This window comes from the organism of the source record quoted next (genome assembly GCF_019968985.1).
Source record: "MAG: Porospora cf. gigantea B chromosome Unknown PgB_NODE_117_length_37257_cov_129.804, whole genome shotgun sequence".
Lineage (NCBI taxonomy): Eukaryota > Apicomplexa > Conoidasida > Eugregarinorida > Porosporidae > Porospora > Porospora cf. gigantea B.
In genome coordinates this window covers 21,092-37,257 of record NW_027178562.1, presented here as the reverse complement: position 1 = coordinate 37,257, position 16,166 = coordinate 21,092, and the positions used below count along the sequence as shown (strand labels likewise).

The following is a 16,166-nucleotide window of genomic DNA, read 5'->3' as shown; positions in this document are numbered from 1 at the left end:
ACTACGGCAATCAGGACAACCTTTCTAACAATGCCACATGTGCTGCCTGGGGCAACCAGACGGCTACTTTGACATCCTCCTTTAAGGAGGCCTCTATGAACTACGGTTACTTCGGCCGAGGTGGTTTCCAACTGTCGTGGTGCTACAACTACGGATGGTTCCGAAATTACGTTGAGAACTACCTCGGTCTACCTAGAACGCCCGAGAGAGACTTCCTAGCCAACCCCGGTTTCGTCGCTACTGAGTGGCCGTTCCCTTCTGCTCTGTGGTTCTGGATGTCCCCTGAGTCGTCGAACAATAAACCGTCCATGCATTCCGTTATTAACATGTGGAAGCCCAATGGAGAGCTCAGCGTCGATAATGCTCAACGTACCAATGACTTCGGGTACCTACCCAACATTCTCAATGGTGGCTACGAGTGCGGCAGTGGTGGTCATCACGGCCCGAAGATCCGAGTTGACTACATGGCGGAGTACATGGAGCTCATGGGAGTTGACACCAGTCAGTACCAGAAGCAGCTCCAGATCGATGGAGGTTGCGTGGGTAAGGCCAACATGGCCTCTCAACCGTTCCTCTACTGGACGCACCCTGATGGTACCAAGGATGGCGGTGATACGAGGAACAGATGTTCTTGAAGCGCTATCGTTCTAGTTTAGATTAATGATGCGTAAATATTTTATTAATGATGCGTAAATATTTGATTAAACGGTTTTTACAATTGGCGGCAAGTTGGACGATGACGTCCGTTTCAGGCTGAAATGCCGACGTACGAGGATCTATACAATCTTTTCAGTAGATGTGCGAGTAGAATCTTGAATCTTCGCTGCTTTTGAATCTTTAAAAAAATCAGATACGTGCTAATGCTCTCCAGCCACAATGGACAAGATGCCTTCCGTCAGCTTTCGAGACAGATGCCGTCTAGGTGACTTCCGAGGAGATTCCAACTTTTCTGGCACCACTGCCAGAGTTACAGCCTTCCCCAAAGCATGGCTCAGCGCCGTCTCAATAGCTTCCTGGTTTGGGATTGGGCCTTCTTCCAGTAGTCTTTGGTGGTTTTCGGGGGTGCCCAGTGCAGTGAAGTGCACTATGAAATTAATCACTGCGAGGGTCATCATAACGACTCCACCAACAAATTGCGGCAGACTCGACGTCCAGGCCATGAGGCCCAACAGTGATAGCAAAAAGTAAAACAGGGCCTTACCGCCCGGTACACACAGAAAGCGGAACCACTCCTCCACCACGACGTAAAAAAGGTCTGCATCAAGGGGCGTCCTGCTGGACCTACTGAAAACAGCATACTCCTGCAACTCGACCAATACTACCAGGATTCCGAAGAATAACAGGTAAGCGGCTAGACAATAGGTAGTCGGTGTTGTCAACACACTGAAAACATTAAGTAGAGTCATGACGGACGTCGCCATCAGCGTGAGGCCTCCTGCTGCGCTAAGAACAGGCAAAGAGTACCCTAGGACTGCTGGTGACAACTCCCTGGCACCTGCCTTTGGGTCCCGTGGGGGAGTTCGTCTTCACGATTTTACTGATTGCGCGTTGCAGCAGCTGGGTCTCCTTAGGGTGCGGAGATGGCTCAACGCAGTGACAGGCGCACCCTTGCATCCGGGGGGTGACAGGTTTGTGGGGAGGCAGCCTGAGCTCAGGGATCATTAATGAGCGATAAGTGATTTGCCGCCGAATGCTTCGGTTGTTAGATTATCTCCGCCGTTAGGCAAACGCACTCCGCTTCAAACATTCAGCATATTCAACAGGATCAAGCGGCCCCAACAGCCTCTCAGCCAGCTCCAGCTCCGAGGTTAAGGTGCACCCAAACAGCAGCGGGTCATCGGTGCAAAAGACGAGCGGCACGCCAAGGGCATGCAGAGTCTTCACGTGGTCCAGCTCTTCCAGTGAGCGGCCTGTCGTGGTCATGTTGCTCGACAGGCATATCTCGACAGGTATCTTGTTATCGGCGAGCAATTTCTGTTGTTGGGCTGTGAGGTATATAGCGTGACCAACGCGATCCGGCAGGAACTCCAGGATACAGTCATCGTCATTGGGAAACACCTCACCCAGATGACAGGAGACCTTCAGCCCCCGTTCTCTGGCGCGGTGGAATACAGTAGCGAAGTGCGAAAATGGCGGACCTCGTGGGTCGCCTGAGAACTCTAGCCCCACCACCAGTGGCCTGTACCGCTCTGCTAGCGCCAGCGTCCGGTGGGCCGCGCCCACTGACCTCGTCCTGTTCACGGAGAGGATTAATGTGCAGCGGAGCGGGTGCTCTTGCAGGATTCCAGTCACCACCTGGACGTACTCGTCGTCTGAGAGGCCGTCCACCAGTTGCTTGGGTGTCGTTCGCAATTCCAAGTACTGGCAGCCCATGGATTGGAAGTCATCCAGGCATTCTCGAACGATTCGACGAAGCCTATCTGTGGTTACAACCCGTTCAATGGCAGCAAACATCCGAAAACAGTCCTCAAGGTCGCGGGCTGGGGTATGCTGAAGGCCCGTGAACTCCTCGAATGTACTCTGGCGTAAGCATCCAAAGAGATGGGCGTGCAGCTCCATTTTGCAAATTCAGTTCAATCAACATCACCAGCTGAGTTTGCGAAATGACGCCTCATTGAACAGGGGTATCTACAGTTCTATCAACAAGCACCCGTTCCCTCTCGCTAGTCCACCTCACGATACACGTAGCCTCGTAGCTTGGCTGAAGCTGCGCTGTCATCCAAATGAGGAACACGCCGGACCTTCCGCGTCCGCAACGTGAACGTCGGCTCGGAGCCAGGCAAGGAGTCACAACTTCCCTCCATGTAGGAGTCTTCGCCCACTGGTATGGTGACGTTTTTAGGTACACGGCGCTTGATCTCTTCGAGGCTGACCCCTGCGGACGGCTTGAGGAACACCATTGGAGGAACCTTCTCGGTGACGCCCAACCACGTCTCTGTGTGCCTTGGAGCAGCATCCACGAGACTGCTTTTTGCCTCAGTAGCTAGCGAGAGCAGTCTGCTATGGCAGTTGAAGAGCTCCATTTCCCCAGAGAAAGCAGACTCGGGTACCCCTCCAGCCTGCTGTTTTGCGGCGGCGTCTATCGAGGCATTTTTCACTGTAGAGAAACAGAGCCAACGCGGCAGCAGTGTCGTCCCAACCCGCTCGGCGACTTTGAAGTGCCTGGGAATGTCCTGCATCATACACTCCAGACGAGTTGGCGTTCGGAAACGGTGTCTATTGCTGTCCACGTATTTTGGGTTCACGAACTCCGGCACAGCGCCGGCAGTCCGGTCAAGGACCTCGGTATACTGCGGAATCTGAAGGAGCAACACGTTGGTGTTTCCTGGAAATTTAGAGACGCCAGTGGGGTCCACTGGCACATCCCCAAGCAGCCCTGTTGATTTGAGCAGCGGGTCCAGTTGATTGTATTCCACGTTCAGCGTCATGGTCTGTCCGTCACTCTTTTCCAGCTTACAAATAGCTCCTACAGCCTCTCCAGCTTTACGAGGAACCGACAAGATGTTCATTGTCAAATTATGTTCCTTGCTAACCCCCAACATGCACGCCAAGCCTCTGAAGGCCAAGGCGTTGGTGTCCTGGAAGAACATGCACCATTGAAGCCCCTCGGCTGCCCACTTCTTCACTATCCCTTGGCGGTGCAGTAGCGTGTGCACGTCGCCATGACCGTGGGGCTTCGTTTCAATTGTGCCGTCAGGGGCCAGGGCCATACGGGCCTCGTCGTCGCTGAGTGCGGGGACACGAGGCTGAACCATAACGGTCAGCCGGTCGGCTGGGTAGCCGAAGTAGCTGTTGGCATCTAGAAGCTTCAGGGTGTCTTTGTGGGTCTCATCCGAGACCATTATAGCCAATGGGGGCACCAGAGCCCCAGCGTTCGACTTCAAGTTGTAGTGGTAGATGGCCATCAGCCACGAGATGTAATGCCCGAGGTAGGTTTGTCCCGAAACAGACTCAACTGGAAGCCCGAGCTTGATGCCTTCATATCCCAAGCGCTCTCCTCGCCCTCCTGCAACGAGCACAAAGGCACATCGAGCAAGTTCGGGCTCTCCTTCGATTTCCTTCACAGAGAATTGTTGCGTACCCGGTTCAAAACTATCGATGAGAGGTACACTTGGTGTATACCCTTCAAACTGACTTTCGCCGCGCTTGCTGCTCTGCAAGAGGCGCTTTGCGTTCGTCAAGTACGTGCCAAGTCCGTGTGCACAGCCAGCATCCAGCTTCTGTAGTTGCTCCACAAGGAGTGCCTTCCGAGCAGTGTCACCGGTCAACAGGTGCTCCTGCCCCCACTGTCTCAGGCTGGACACGAATGTGGATGTCGAGGAGGGCGGAAGATCGCTACGATCCAACATGGGGTGCTGGCGAGTGGTCTCAGCAGGAGCCACACGCGGAAGAAGGCTCATTATTGATATAGCGGTGACTTCTCTTGAGAGATACTGCACACGACACATTACGCAAATGACCGATATGAGATTACGTCAGATATGCGAGCTCAATCTGATATACGAGCTGAATCGACCACAGAGGACTGACCATCTCTACCACCGCGGTAGACTCCGTCGGCGTGCAAGAGACGGCGGTTGCGCCGGCAGGCCGCTCTCAAAACCTTCACCTAACGACCTGACCTGCTGTGGGCCTCTCGAGAAACGTGCGCCTTGGGGGACTGCTGAGCGCATCACAAAGGGGCCTTGACGACACAGACCACAGACGACAGCCGTGCTGTTCGGCATATTCACCCAGACTGAGTCAACCAGAATAACTCATTTCCAATGAGCGTCGCTCGCCACCTGTCGATCCGAGGGGCCTCGAATGGTCTTCAGGCAGTAGATCTGTCAACACAGGAACACGCTGAGCTGCGAACTCTGTATGCCTCCTGGAGCAAGGGAACAAACAACCTCGACCTGACCTCTCTCATCAGACATCTCCGAGGTCTCGGGCTGGTGTCGCACACATTCAGAGCTGAGCCAGAGCAGTGCATCAGCAACGATGTGCAGATAATGTTTACCCAGGTAAAGGGCAAGGCGGCCAAGCTCAGCTACGACACATTTTTGAACCTCCTTGCTCTCATGATCTCGAAGACGTCCATCACTCCGGAAACTCTTAAGCGGAAGCTCTTCAGTGAGGAGGCGTCTGCACTGAGTAGGATCCCCACGGAGGCGAATTCGTCTCCATCAGCCCGACAAGGCCTTGAACCGTCATTCAGTAATGTGTCATCGTTGAACTCCAGGCCCTCCACTGCCAGGCGTCGGCCGAAGCAGGAGTTTGACCATGCAGCCAGCAAGGCTTTTAATTTGTTCAAACGCAAGAAGCCGGCTCAGGTTACGGTCAACGACTTCATGACAACGATGAACTTGCATTTTGCCGAACCGCAGTTAACGTTCAATGTGGCCAACCGGTGAGCTTGCGGGCGCCTCTGCACGCAGGTTGCTGAAGAGGGTCCAATACCAGCACACGGTGACGCCCATCACCTTGCTGAGCTTTAGCAAATTCTGCGAGAAAGAGCACTTCAAGGCCGCCCCGAGAGTCCGCCCTCAAGAGAAACAAGAGAAACCGCTTCCCCCTCCAACTCCCGAGCCGGCGCTGGAACGCCTCCCTTCCGTATCCAGCGAACCGACGATGGTCATCGAGCTTGATCCCGACACGGTTGACGCTCTGGAGGGCGTGTTCGTACTATACTCGATGGAATACTCCTTCGACGAACGTAACTCAGAGGAAGTCTTGTCATTGGATGGGTTCACTAGTCTGATTTCTAAGGTGGGCCTGCTGGAGCCAGGTAAGACTCGCTTATCAAACGCAATTCAGACTGCCTTCGATATCCTGATGTGGAAGAGCTCTTCGAGGAGCACGCTACAAACGGATTCCTTGTATTCGACGCGTTCCCTCAATGCCTCGTCACTGCTGCTCAAAAATGTCGCTTCGAATTCTCCGACGTCATGGAGAGCATCCTCAGCGTCCTAACGGAACTTGGAGCGTATGAACAGAACATCTACGCCACGGAAAGCTACACGCATCCTGCGGGCAAGAGCGAACTCGTCACTAATGATCTGGTACCTCTTTGTGAGCACAGCGCCAGCAGCAGCTTTCAGGAAATACTTAAGCCCTCGGTAGCCAAACCTGGAGTTTCGCCAGAGCCCTCTACAGAGGCTCGCAACGAGCACCACAAGCTTTCACGTGACTTCCTTCGTTCTCAGGATCAGCAGTTGTCTCCTGCGGCCAAGAATCGCTGCACACCCAGGGCGAGTACCGCCTTCAGCTCCTCTGATCTGTCTCAGCTACCCGCTCGTGCTAGCACGGTAGCGGACTTTTCCTTTCCTCCCTCCTCTGTATTCGAGACGCCTCAAAAGCCAAGCGTCCCGCCGCTGCTGGCGAGTCGCACGTTCAGCTCTTCAGAGCCGGTGGCGAAACAGAACCAGGTCCAGAAGAAGATCCCTGAATTCGAACTGCAAGCCGAGAAGTCATGCACTCAAAAGCTGAGCCCTTTCGAACCCCCAGCGTTCACAAAACAGAGCTTCCAGAAGGCACTACCTAGCCGCACTGATTCCTCCGAACCGCCATATCGCACATCAGATGTGGACGAAGGTCAGTCCAGAAAAGCGAACAGTGCAGCAGCTCCTGCAAGCGTGACTACGGAGGCAACACCACCGAGGTCTCGAGAGGAGCTCAAGGCCGAAAAAGCCGCAAGAAAAGCTGAACGCAACCGGAAACGTGAAGCCAAGGCGGCTAGGGCAGCTGATCGAGACCGGCGTCGCGCAGAGAAGCAGGAGCTTGCTGCACAGCAGCTTTCCACTGCGTAGGCATACGTGTTATTGATGGAAAAGACATCTATGAGAATATAAAGATCGAGAATATGTACTCTTTACAAATCACTCATCTTCTGCACTCAAGGTATCGTTTGTGCCGCCGTGCTGTCTCCCGCCGCTCGTCCTCGTGTAGCTGGCGGTCTCCAGCCTCATTGAATATGAACGTCTGGTCGCTGGTCTGTGGGAAGCGTCGTTTGGTCTTCCAGTTGGGGTGCCCCCTCTGGTAGAACATCTCGCTGGAGTCTTTGAGCCGCGCGCGTGGTGGAAGAGTTGGTGGGGAGTCAGAGCCGCAAAGCCCCCCTTCCGTAGTTTCCAGGGAAGAGCGGAAGACGTGGGGACGTGCAGTAGTTGGCAGGCTTCTCGGACTCTCCTGCTGGTTGAAAATGTCGCTGCGCTGGTAGTCCCACCTTCTCGGCGTGGTGCTCCGTTCGGACTCCGGTTCGAACAAGAAGCTCATGTTTTCCCTGTAGTGGCGGCGAATGGGCCTCGGGTGGGTGGAGTTTGTCGGGGGGGAGATGTGCTGTCGGTGTGTGGCAGGCGGTTCATCTGGTTGGGCAGCCCGCAGCAGGCGCTTTCGAGGCACTACTTCTCGTCTGTCCTCAGTTTTCACCAGTAGTCGGCGATGATGTGGCACTGTAGCGCTGAGGACCTTCTCATGGTTTGTTCTCCCAAGGTAACCCGTCTCTTTACGTCTATCGTGGCTACACTCAAAACACCTACGAGCAAAGGTGACAGTCAGGGCCCTTCCGCATGTGTGTGCGCACTCTAACTGCACACAGAACCCGATCAGATGGTGAGACGTGGGCTCGTTGTTTTGAGTGCGGTATGTGCTGTCGCTCGCCGATACTCCACTGAGGCTGAGAGACTGGACCACTCGGATGCGGACAGGGCAATCGCTTCTTTCTGCCAGTCTGATGTTGTGCGCTGCAAACGATCGTTGACTGGAGAGCTACAGACAAAGGCTGGCGCTTTCGGCAAGGTTGTCTTTGGCGAAATTGCGAACTCAGGCAACGTACGGCTCTACGCCGCGTGTCCTTTCAGGCCAGACGACCGAAAAGCGGACAGAGACGTCGACTGCACGCGCTCGTCTCGGCTGCAGCAGCCATTAGTCAGTTTCGCGTTCAAGGTGCCGCTCACGCGGTCCATGGGTGTAGATCTTAGCGACCGGCACGCAGAGAACACCTGGTGGAGGGAGAAACGCACCCTTCGAAAGATGGGTAGGCTGGGTCTCTCACCGAAGATCCTGGACCTCATGAGAGAGAGCTCCGGTGGGCTAAAGCCGCATCCGAGTGTCTACCCCCGTGGAATGCTGATGGAGTACTTGGATGGCGTCAATATGGCGCGGTTGGTCGGTTCGTTGTCTGAGGAGATAGAGACTGTGACGCCCGCAGAAGCCTGGATTCGACTGAGAGCTCTGACGCTGGCAGCTCTACTCCACGCCGACTTTCTCGGGCGGATGTGGGACCACCCATTGACCCTCAGACACTGTGACGCTCACTGGGGTAATTTCATGATCACCAAGGTGAACTTAACCCGTGAGCAGCTATCGAGAGGTGTGAGAGACGGCTCTGTCATCGCCTTGGGATCGGTAGCACCAGTGTCACTCACCGGGTCAGTTCGCTCCATCCAGGGCGACGTGTACTCCCTGTCTCCAAAGCACATGTCTGGGCTGGATGTCAGCTATACCATTAAACTCAACGGATCATCCAGATACCAGAAGCTGGGCACAAACATGTCCAATCCCTGCGTCTACTATGCAAACCGGCCCGACGATCTGGTGGAGCTCTATCGGTCCCTGGCGGCTGCAGCAGCAGATCTGAAATCCACGGAGAAGCTCGTGACCGGCGCGAAAGCGAAGATGCTAAGGGAGGTGCGGAGCGCCTGGCTGCGCATGCTAGCCACCCCCACACTGACGTCCTGCGTTCGGCTTTCCACGCGACTGTGGAAACAATTCGCGGCGAAAAAACGAACCGCTGGCTCGTTGGCAGCACGAGAGCTAGTAGGCCAAGAGGGAAATGCCTGCACACTGCAACGCGAGGCCGTGGCCAGAAACCACATCGTAAAAGAGCTGATTGCAATCGTCGCCATGTTGGACAAGCAGATGCCAAGTTCTTTGGCTCGGGATTTCCACCCGCGACTCCCTCAGCTGTCACCGCAGGGGCTACTTCAATAACTACCTTGGAGGTTGATACTTGTTCCACCAGCGGACAGGAGCAGTAGTGGCGAATCCGATAACGAAGCCGCCCACGTGACCCTTCCAGCCCACGTTGGAGTTCGGGGCCAAGGTCATCATGATGGATAGGAAGGCGAAGGACCTGCAACGGATGAACGGGGTGACGCTAAAGGCACTTACGCTACGTTGAATATCGCCTGGTCCTTATGCACGATATGCTCCCAGTCAAGAAACATCTCACCAATGGTGAATCCCACCAGACCAAAGATCGCTGTGGAGGCACCAACGGCCATCTCGTGCGCTGACATGGCCCACATGATTAAGAACGCTAGGGTGTCGCCTAGCACTCCGCTGACCAGGTAAACCACAAGCACTTTCACTTTTCCGTACTTGAACTCAAGAGGAAATGCCATCCGCAGCTGAAACAGGACATTCATCTGCATTCTACGCTGCTAGTTCTCTCACCGCGAGGTGCATGAGGGACCCATGTAGGAAGAGAGCTGTAAGTGGGCGCCACAACTCCAGTCGCAACACACCGTCCAGTGTAAGGGCGCCGAAGGTATTCAGAATGGCACTTGAGGGCCTGAGCATGTAACTGTCCAAGCTGACAGTTACCACATAAATTACGAACTGCAACACGGACAGAAACAGGATGGGACTCTTCCGGTCGAAATCTGGTCACGCCACCCACAAGAACCTCACATGGAAAAAAATATTCCAAGCACGTGATGCTCCCGTCACCCATGGACACCGACGTCACCAGCCGATCCTAAGTGAAAGTTAATGTGGACGCTCACATTAGACGGATTGTCGTTCAGGCCGCGTATATTGGCCATTAGTGGTTTTCTGTGGAATTTAAATACGTATCGCCGGTCAATGTGTGGAGACCTCAGAGACTTTCCCCTTGTTTATGCAATGCCGTCAACTATTTTTTCATAATTTCACGTCTTTCATACCTGTCGACACTCTACGAGGACACGCCGTCATTGAAGCGGTTATCATCGCGAGTACGCAGAGGGGGCGATTTTCGTGACCGGCGACGAGTCAGATCAGCGGCCAGCCCTGCTCCTGCCACCACAGATGCGTATTTATCGGTCACGAGACTGATGCGGTCGTCGATGCAGGCATAGGGGTCCGAACGGATAAGCAAGTTGTTGAAGGGGTCGAAGCGGAATCCCAGCGGTTCCGCCACAGTGACGATCTCGACATCCGAGGGCTGTGCGGGGAGACCAGTAATGGCCGTCAGCTCGGCTACGGAGACCGACCGCAGCCCTCTGAGAGTAATGGACAGCACGTTATAGCGCAGGGCACTTTCGATCCGGGATATAGCGCTCAAACTCTCATTGATGGGAACACTGAGCAGGGGAAACCGGAACGACAAGAAAGTGAGAGCCGTCTCCATCTCTACAAGCAGCGCTGGCAGCTGACATTCGCGTAACAGGTGAAGCAGGTGCCTGCGTGAGCCCCGGCTGCGGTACCCACAAGGCAGATAACGGCGTCGCGAGCAGCTTGGAAACAGGGTTATCCCGCCGAAGAATGTCCAGCGACTCCTTTCGAGTGCTAGTTGCGATGCTGAGCACGACATACAGTAGCACGAAATCGTCAGCTCGTCCGATATACCTGACTAATCCCTCGAGTTCTAGTTCGTCTTCAAACGATTTGCTGCTGAAGACCGACTCAAGACAACCCAAGGCGAGTCTGTGCTTAAAGTTGCAGGTGAGGTGCTTCAGACTGGATCACCTGTGACCTTGCGCTCACCTGCTCAGCACCGCCACCCCCTGTGTGTGAAGTACAGGCTGGAACTGCGTGGAGCCCAGAGATGCTAGCTGCGTAAAGGCGCTCGCCGTGTCCTCACTCCTGACACATGCAAAACGAACCCGTCCGTATCTCCCAAGACGTAACACAGTAGGGCTGCAACTATGGCTAGCTCCACGGAATCAGTGAGGCGCTGCTGATTGACGTACTTTGCTAATTTAGCCTTGGCAGTTATGGGTTTGTGATGGGAGAGGAGGGCATAGCACAGAGGCAGCAGAGCCGGAAGGAGTAGCTGAGTGATCTGTGAGCTTTTGGCTTTAATGCATTCCTCCTCCGCCACCTGAAGGTCGCCATCAATCTCAGCCTCCATGTTTAGCTTGTCTATGTCAAGCGAATTATGATTTTCCGAGAGTCCCATCAGCTTAAGCACTCCCATTCCCGGCTGAGCAACGGACTTCAAAGCTGTCTCGACAAGCTCTCTTTTTGCGTCTATGATATCAGAACGTACGAACTGAAAGGTAGCTACGTCCCCTGGTCCCCCTGCACTCACTGGGAAAACTCAAGTAGAGGAGCAGCGCTCTCTGGATGTCGCCGTAGTTTTCGATAGTGCTGCAGGCCTCTGCGAGGCAGACTAGGCATTTCTCCGACTGTTCGAGCGTGCGGAGAGGGTGGGGTCGATACACAGGCAGGCAGATCTGCTCGGAATACGGCATTTTGAATTAGCCCTTGGATGCAACTTCTGTTCCTCAACTACACTCGCACAGAAGGAAGTAATCAAATACTCTTAATTGCAAAGTCGTCACGTGTTCTGTGTGGATTTACGCCTCAGCTGATGAACTTCGAAAGGAACCGCTTGTGAAAGTCAGATCTGACGGTATCATTGATGAACCTGGGTTGCTGACTGGAACCCTTTTTCCCTTGGTTCTTAAAGACCACGTCATCCTCCCAGCTTTTCTTTAGGGTGAGGTCCTCATCAATCAGAGGGTTGCCAAGCAGAATCTCCTCTCGTGATGCCTCCTTGGCCTCCAGAGTGCGGGCCTTCTCCTTAATGCGTTCCTCCTCTTCGCGCTCACTTTTTATCCTTTCCAACTCTCTGCGGAGCTCCGCGTCGTCGTCGCTGTCGGATGCGTCCACGTCGTCGTCATCATCCTGCGGGAAGGGGCTGACGAAGTCCTCCAGCTTCGCCAAGGTGTTCTGCACGCTGCGGCTGCCGCTTACACGAGATTCCGCGGTCTTAATTGAGGCTAGGGCGGCCTCGAGTTGGCTTCCGAAGTCCGTAGTAGTCTTCTCTTCAACTCGTCGGTACTTGAGTGTCTGCTCTCCGGGCATGTCCCTCACGGCAACTCGCGAGCTCATGCCAGACAACCGCACACCGCCTTGCGTGGCGCCGGCGAGAGCCTGGTTCCATGTCGGCTTGTGCGCCGTCGTCATTCGACCGGCAAATGTGGATTTTTGTGTGGCTGTTCACCGTACACGGCACTGCGACGGCCCATAAGGCCGTTCTGCGCAGAGGAGCGGAGATGAAGTTCGGTGGGTGACTCTTACGTACTCTATGAGACCCTCAGAACGTAGAGGAAGTCATACGAAGCGAAATGGAGTTCGATACGCCCCGTACTAGAAAGGCTGAGCCTTCGTAAAATCTTGAATTTGAGTGAAATGGGTCGTATTGGGGCGGATGGCGAAAGGATCGTTTTCAAATCTCGACGTCAGAGGGAGCAGGAGGCCGTAGCAGAAGAGTCTGCCGCGCCGCCGGTCGATCCGCCAGCCAAACGGAGGAGACAGGAAGCGGATGATGTCAGGCAACATGTTGTGGCGGATTCTTCTTTGGAGAAACTGCGTCTGATTGACAAAGTGGAGAATACGATAAAAGACCCCGCTTCGATGAGAACCCCTATGGAATTGGAAATGATAAAGAAACAGTATCTTGGAATATCATCTGAGATTAAGAAAATACAGAAACCTTCCGAGAAGTTTCGAACAGTGTTCAATTTCGAATGGGATGCCGCCGACGATACCCAACGGGCAGACGATAATCCCTTGTATCAGAATCGTCTCGAACCACAGTTGTTGTTTGGACGGGGATATCGTGCAGGTATCGACATTAGGGAGCAGCGGAAGAAAAACTCCTTCTACGACAAGCTTGTTACATTACGAGATGTGTCGTACATCGACAAGCGGGAGCGGTCCCGGCAGACGGACAACGGCGCAGCCCACTGGTCGGAGAAGAAGTCGTCCGAGATGACAGGCAGAGACTGGCGGATATTTCGCGAAGACCAGCGAATCGTGATACGCGGAGGTGGAGTGCCCCCTCCCTTTCGTTTCTGGGCCGAGTCAGGGCTGCCGAGTGCGTTGTTGAAAGTGATCAAAGAGGTTGGATACGAGGCGCCCACTCCGATTCAAATGCAAGCCATCCCCACGGCTCTCCAAGGACGCGACATCATCGGTTTGGCAGAAACGGGCTCGGGTAAGACTGCCGCATTCGCCATTCCATTGTTGACCTACGTGTCCGACCTTCCCCGGCTAACCTCGGATACCGTTCGAGATGGACCGTATGCCTTGGTTCTGGCGCCCAGCCGTGAGCTCGCAATCCAAATTGAGGATGAGACCGTGAAGTTTTCCAAGTTCTGCACTTGTGTGCGTGTAGTGTGCGTAGTTGGAGGACGCAGTGTGGAAGTGCAAGGCATGGACCTTCGACGAGGGGCAGAAGTCGTTATCGGAACCCCAGGACGTATCCGCGACGTGCTGGAGAACGCGTGGACGGTGCTGAATCAGTGCTACTACGTGGTAATGGACGAGGCCGACCGAATGATTGATTTGGGATTCGAGAACGACGTGAACTTCATACTGGATGAGATTCCAGAAATCCATGGGAAGGAGGACGACTTTCAAGCGTCCCTACTGCGGATGGGCGTCACTAGGAACCGAGTCACGCAAATGTTCACAGCAACCATGTCTCCCAGCGTGGAGGGGCTGGCCAGGAAGTACCTGAAATCTCCTGTCATAATCAGCATAGGAGAACCAGGTTCCGGTGTTAAAGCCATTGAGCAGCAGATTATCTTCTGCTCTGAAGCTGAGAAGCGGAAGGTGCTTACGCGGGTACTAAACAGTCACGATCCGCCGGTCATGATTTTCGTCCGCCAGAAGAAGGTGGTTGACGTGCTTGTGAAGTCACTCCGGAAAGCAGGGTTCTCGACTGTGGGCCTGCACGGTGGGAAGACCCAGGAGGTGCGAGAGGATAGTTTGGCCAGATTCAAGTCCGGCGGCGTGGGAGTCTTGGTGGCCACAGACGTCGCAGGCCGCGGAATCGATGTAGACGACGTGCAGCTGGTGGTCAACTTTGACATGCCTAGGGAGATCTCCGCTTATACCCACCGCATTGGGCGTACTGGACGCGCAGGGAAAAAGGGCAAGGCCGTGAGTTTCGTGACGAGTGAGGACGAGGGAATCCTTTATGACTTACGGTAAGACACTAGAGTTTCAAGCACGCAGGCATCTACTTGTTGCCACCAATAATTCGGTGCCTTCCGCACTCGAGAGGCACCCAGCAGCGCACCTCAAGCCTACGACTTCTTCGGTCGAAGTCTAAACATCTCGGAGCTCACTTTTTCGGCTACAGTGGCGGCACAAATTCGGCTAACGGGGTAGATTGGAGGCACATAAACGGCGCCGCTAGCATGCGTAGGGAGGGAGGGGAACATGGATCGCCTGTAGTAGATACGCAAGGGGTTTTGCTTGCTGTCGCCTGCGAGTTTCCCTGCTGAAAAAAAAGCTGAGACGGAGACGATCTGCATCAAGCTGCTTCTACGGTTCTCACCTCCCGTAGCGTCATCGACGGATCGAGCGGTGCTGTAAACTCCACAGCGTTCTCTCCCTTCCAGCGGATAGGAAGCTTCGAGAATAAATGTACCGGCTTCGTAAGGCACACAGCAGCTGAGACAATGAGGCCCAGAATGTCCACCGGCAAGTCGGCTTGGACGACCTCCACGGCCGTCGCGTCCAGGAACCGTGCATGCGAAACCAGCACCGGGTCTGCTGCGTCAGGCGCCAGCACCACGTACACCAGGTCGTCAGCGAACTTCGCGTCAGGCCGCAGCGAGGGCTTGGGGCCAAGACAGGGCTGCATGCTCGTCAAGCTGTCTTCGATGGGCTCTACGGAAGTGGGCGTCGTGGGGTGGTAATGAACGACAGGTGTCACTCGCTGTGCGGAATTTTGACCAGGAGAGACGCCTGTCGGCCGAATTCTCTCTAGCAGTCGCTGTGCCTCGGCTACGACATTTTTACCTCCCTCCGCCACAGATGACTGCGGAGTCAACACTCCCCAGCTTTGCTCCTGCTTCTTGATGTCGCTCCAGACAAGACGATCCGCTTCGTCAAGCTCCGTGTCGTCGTCGGTATCATCACCACCCCGCTCGTCGCTTGGCATGATACATTCGCACAGCAGGCTAAAGGTTGACGCCGTCGCTACGTCTGCTAGCGTCAGCGGCTTCTCGCAAGTAGGACACAACGCGTTACCCTTTTCCATCCACTCATCCAAACACCTGCCGCAAAAACGGTGGAGACACCTTCTTGAGACCACCGGCGACCTCAAATTTTCTGGGTTCCTCAGCGAACTGAAACCTACTTCTGCACATAGAGCAAGTAAGAGCGGCCAGGAGGTGACCAACCTCGACCGACGGCTCCATTGTTTCTATTCGTGAATTTCATCGTGACGCAAGTGAGATGTGAAGTGTATCCCTTTGAGCTGGCAGTTTTACAGATGGCTTCTGGAACTGATGTCTTCGGCAACAGATCTTCCGAGGGGCATGTATAAACACACTAATTTTATTTAAAAAGGTTTAATAATGCTTGGCGTGCCGCAAAATTTAAACACAGAGGGTTGCGAGCGGAAGACTGAACCTGCTACCATTGAGGAGGTTCGTCTTGTCGAGTATGTGGAAACGCTTGAGGAGGTGCCTCTCCTCCGAGAAGTCAACTCCACCATTGAGGAAATAGACCAATCGACTACGGCCACAGAGCCGTTTTGGTCGCCCAGTCCCCCGCCGCAGAGAAGACGCAAACGCCAAAGAGAGACTGTGTGGGCCCCAGGCAACTGCTTTTCCTACATGTTCGACGAGGAGCCGCCTTCGCCGGTGGCTAGGCGCGCTTCAGACCCCGCCCGCATTCGGCGTCTAGAGATGACGTCACCGTGCCGGCCACGAAGCCGGAGCGCCCATGTCTACAGATGGCCAGACGAGGACTCGGTCGTCCAGCATGTGGCGGCTTATGCCGCCTCAACACTACGAGACTTATTTCAAAACGTTGGAAAAAAGCGTCAAAAGATGGAACTGACGTAAAACACATGTGATTTTGTATCGGTCTCCAAATCGGGCTGCCGATCAAGCAAGGCGCGTCAGTTTTTCGGAGAGGTTCCGCACAGGAGATACGCCAATACATGAAATAGA

General features: G+C 54.5%; 12 protein-coding genes across 20 annotated transcripts; 5 read left to right on the top strand and 7 right to left on the bottom strand.

Moving 5' to 3' along the window:
- Positions 1-95: 95 nt before the first annotated feature.
- KVP17_000997 (uncharacterized protein) lies at positions 96-635 on the top strand (the record flags this gene model as incomplete). Its single annotated transcript, XM_068516002.1, has 1 exon — positions 96-635. One exon carries the CDS (start codon positions 96-98, stop codon positions 633-635), a length of 540 nt encoding a protein of 179 aa, XP_068379312.1.
- Positions 636-857: 222 nt separating this feature from the next.
- KVP17_001001 (uncharacterized protein) lies at positions 858-1,662 on the bottom strand (the record flags this gene model as incomplete). 2 transcript variants are annotated; one of them, XM_068516009.1, is made up of 3 exons in its annotated part: positions 858-1,255; positions 1,286-1,495; positions 1,539-1,662. In XM_068516009.1, 3 exons carry the CDS (start codon positions 1,660-1,662, stop codon positions 858-860), a joined length of 732 nt encoding a protein of 243 aa, XP_068379318.1. The 2 variants fall into 2 exon arrangements, with proteins under 2 accessions (XP_068379318.1, XP_068379319.1); XM_068516010.1 differs by lacking the exon at positions 1,539-1,662 and having other exon boundaries at positions 858-1,406.
- A 57-nt stretch (positions 1,663-1,719) lies between these two features.
- KVP17_001012 (uncharacterized protein) lies at positions 1,720-2,559 on the bottom strand (the record flags this gene model as incomplete). Its single annotated transcript, XM_068516027.1, has 1 exon — positions 1,720-2,559. One exon carries the CDS (start codon positions 2,557-2,559, stop codon positions 1,720-1,722), a length of 840 nt encoding a protein of 279 aa, XP_068379335.1.
- A 104-nt stretch (positions 2,560-2,663) lies between these two features.
- Positions 2,664-4,448, bottom strand: KVP17_000998 (uncharacterized protein; the record flags this gene model as incomplete). 2 transcript variants are annotated; one of them, XM_068516004.1, is made up of 1 exon in its annotated part: positions 2,664-4,448. In XM_068516004.1, one exon carries the CDS (start codon positions 4,446-4,448, stop codon positions 2,664-2,666), a length of 1,785 nt encoding a protein of 594 aa, XP_068379313.1. The 2 variants fall into 2 exon arrangements, with proteins under 2 accessions (XP_068379313.1, XP_068379314.1); XM_068516005.1 differs by having other exon boundaries at positions 2,664-4,400.
- Positions 4,449-4,766: 318 nt separating this feature from the next.
- KVP17_001007 (uncharacterized protein) lies at positions 4,767-6,791 on the top strand (the record flags this gene model as incomplete). 3 transcript variants are annotated; one of them, XM_068516016.1, is made up of 3 exons in its annotated part: positions 4,767-5,392; positions 5,421-5,770; positions 5,800-6,791. In XM_068516016.1, the coding sequence occupies 3 exons, from the start codon at positions 4,767-4,769 to the stop codon at positions 6,789-6,791; spliced, it is 1,968 nt and encodes a 655-aa protein (XP_068379325.1). The 3 variants fall into 3 exon arrangements, with proteins under 3 accessions (XP_068379325.1, XP_068379326.1, XP_068379327.1); XM_068516018.1 differs by lacking the exon at positions 4,767-5,392 and having other exon boundaries at positions 5,614-5,770; XM_068516017.1 differs by lacking the exons at positions 5,421-5,770; positions 5,800-6,791 and having other exon boundaries at positions 4,767-5,396.
- A 796-nt stretch (positions 6,792-7,587) lies between these two features.
- On the top strand, positions 7,588-8,970 carry KVP17_001005 (uncharacterized protein; the record flags this gene model as incomplete). Its single annotated transcript, XM_068516014.1, has 1 exon — positions 7,588-8,970. One exon carries the CDS (start codon positions 7,588-7,590, stop codon positions 8,968-8,970), a length of 1,383 nt encoding a protein of 460 aa, XP_068379323.1.
- Positions 8,971-9,146: 176 nt separating this feature from the next.
- KVP17_001014 (uncharacterized protein) lies at positions 9,147-9,806 on the bottom strand (the record flags this gene model as incomplete). Of its 2 annotated transcripts, XM_068516032.1 has the most annotated exons (4): positions 9,147-9,407; positions 9,436-9,644; positions 9,673-9,739; positions 9,768-9,806. In XM_068516032.1, 4 exons carry the CDS (start codon positions 9,804-9,806, stop codon positions 9,147-9,149), a joined length of 576 nt encoding a protein of 191 aa, XP_068379340.1. The 2 variants fall into 2 exon arrangements, with proteins under 2 accessions (XP_068379340.1, XP_068379339.1); XM_068516031.1 differs by lacking the exons at positions 9,436-9,644; positions 9,673-9,739; positions 9,768-9,806 and having other exon boundaries at positions 9,147-9,413.
- A 131-nt stretch (positions 9,807-9,937) lies between these two features.
- Positions 9,938-11,438, bottom strand: KVP17_001009 (uncharacterized protein; the record flags this gene model as incomplete). Of its 3 annotated transcripts, XM_068516021.1 has the most annotated exons (5): positions 9,938-10,424; positions 10,453-10,701; positions 10,729-10,796; positions 10,826-11,214; positions 11,276-11,438. In XM_068516021.1, 5 exons carry the CDS (start codon positions 11,436-11,438, stop codon positions 9,938-9,940), a joined length of 1,356 nt encoding a protein of 451 aa, XP_068379329.1.
- Positions 11,439-11,550: 112 nt separating this feature from the next.
- KVP17_001015 (uncharacterized protein) lies at positions 11,551-12,156 on the bottom strand (the record flags this gene model as incomplete). The annotated part of the gene is made up of 1 exon (XM_068516033.1): positions 11,551-12,156. The coding sequence occupies one exon, from the start codon at positions 12,154-12,156 to the stop codon at positions 11,551-11,553; it is 606 nt and encodes a 201-aa protein (XP_068379341.1).
- Positions 12,157-12,381: 225 nt separating this feature from the next.
- KVP17_001002 (uncharacterized protein) lies at positions 12,382-14,190 on the top strand (the record flags this gene model as incomplete). Its single annotated transcript, XM_068516011.1, has 1 exon — positions 12,382-14,190. One exon carries the CDS (start codon positions 12,382-12,384, stop codon positions 14,188-14,190), a length of 1,809 nt encoding a protein of 602 aa, XP_068379320.1.
- A 95-nt stretch (positions 14,191-14,285) lies between these two features.
- Positions 14,286-15,407, bottom strand: KVP17_001010 (uncharacterized protein; the record flags this gene model as incomplete). 2 transcript variants are annotated; one of them, XM_068516024.1, is made up of 3 exons in its annotated part: positions 14,286-14,510; positions 14,540-15,318; positions 15,347-15,407. In XM_068516024.1, the coding sequence occupies 3 exons, from the start codon at positions 15,405-15,407 to the stop codon at positions 14,286-14,288; spliced, it is 1,065 nt and encodes a 354-aa protein (XP_068379332.1). The 2 variants fall into 2 exon arrangements, with proteins under 2 accessions (XP_068379332.1, XP_068379333.1); XM_068516025.1 differs by lacking the exons at positions 14,286-14,510; positions 15,347-15,407 and having other exon boundaries at positions 14,516-15,247.
- Positions 15,408-15,566: 159 nt separating this feature from the next.
- On the top strand, positions 15,567-16,058 carry KVP17_001003 (uncharacterized protein; the record flags this gene model as incomplete). Its single annotated transcript, XM_068516012.1, has 1 exon — positions 15,567-16,058. The coding sequence occupies one exon, from the start codon at positions 15,567-15,569 to the stop codon at positions 16,056-16,058; it is 492 nt and encodes a 163-aa protein (XP_068379321.1).
- Positions 16,059-16,166: the final 108 nt, after the last annotated feature.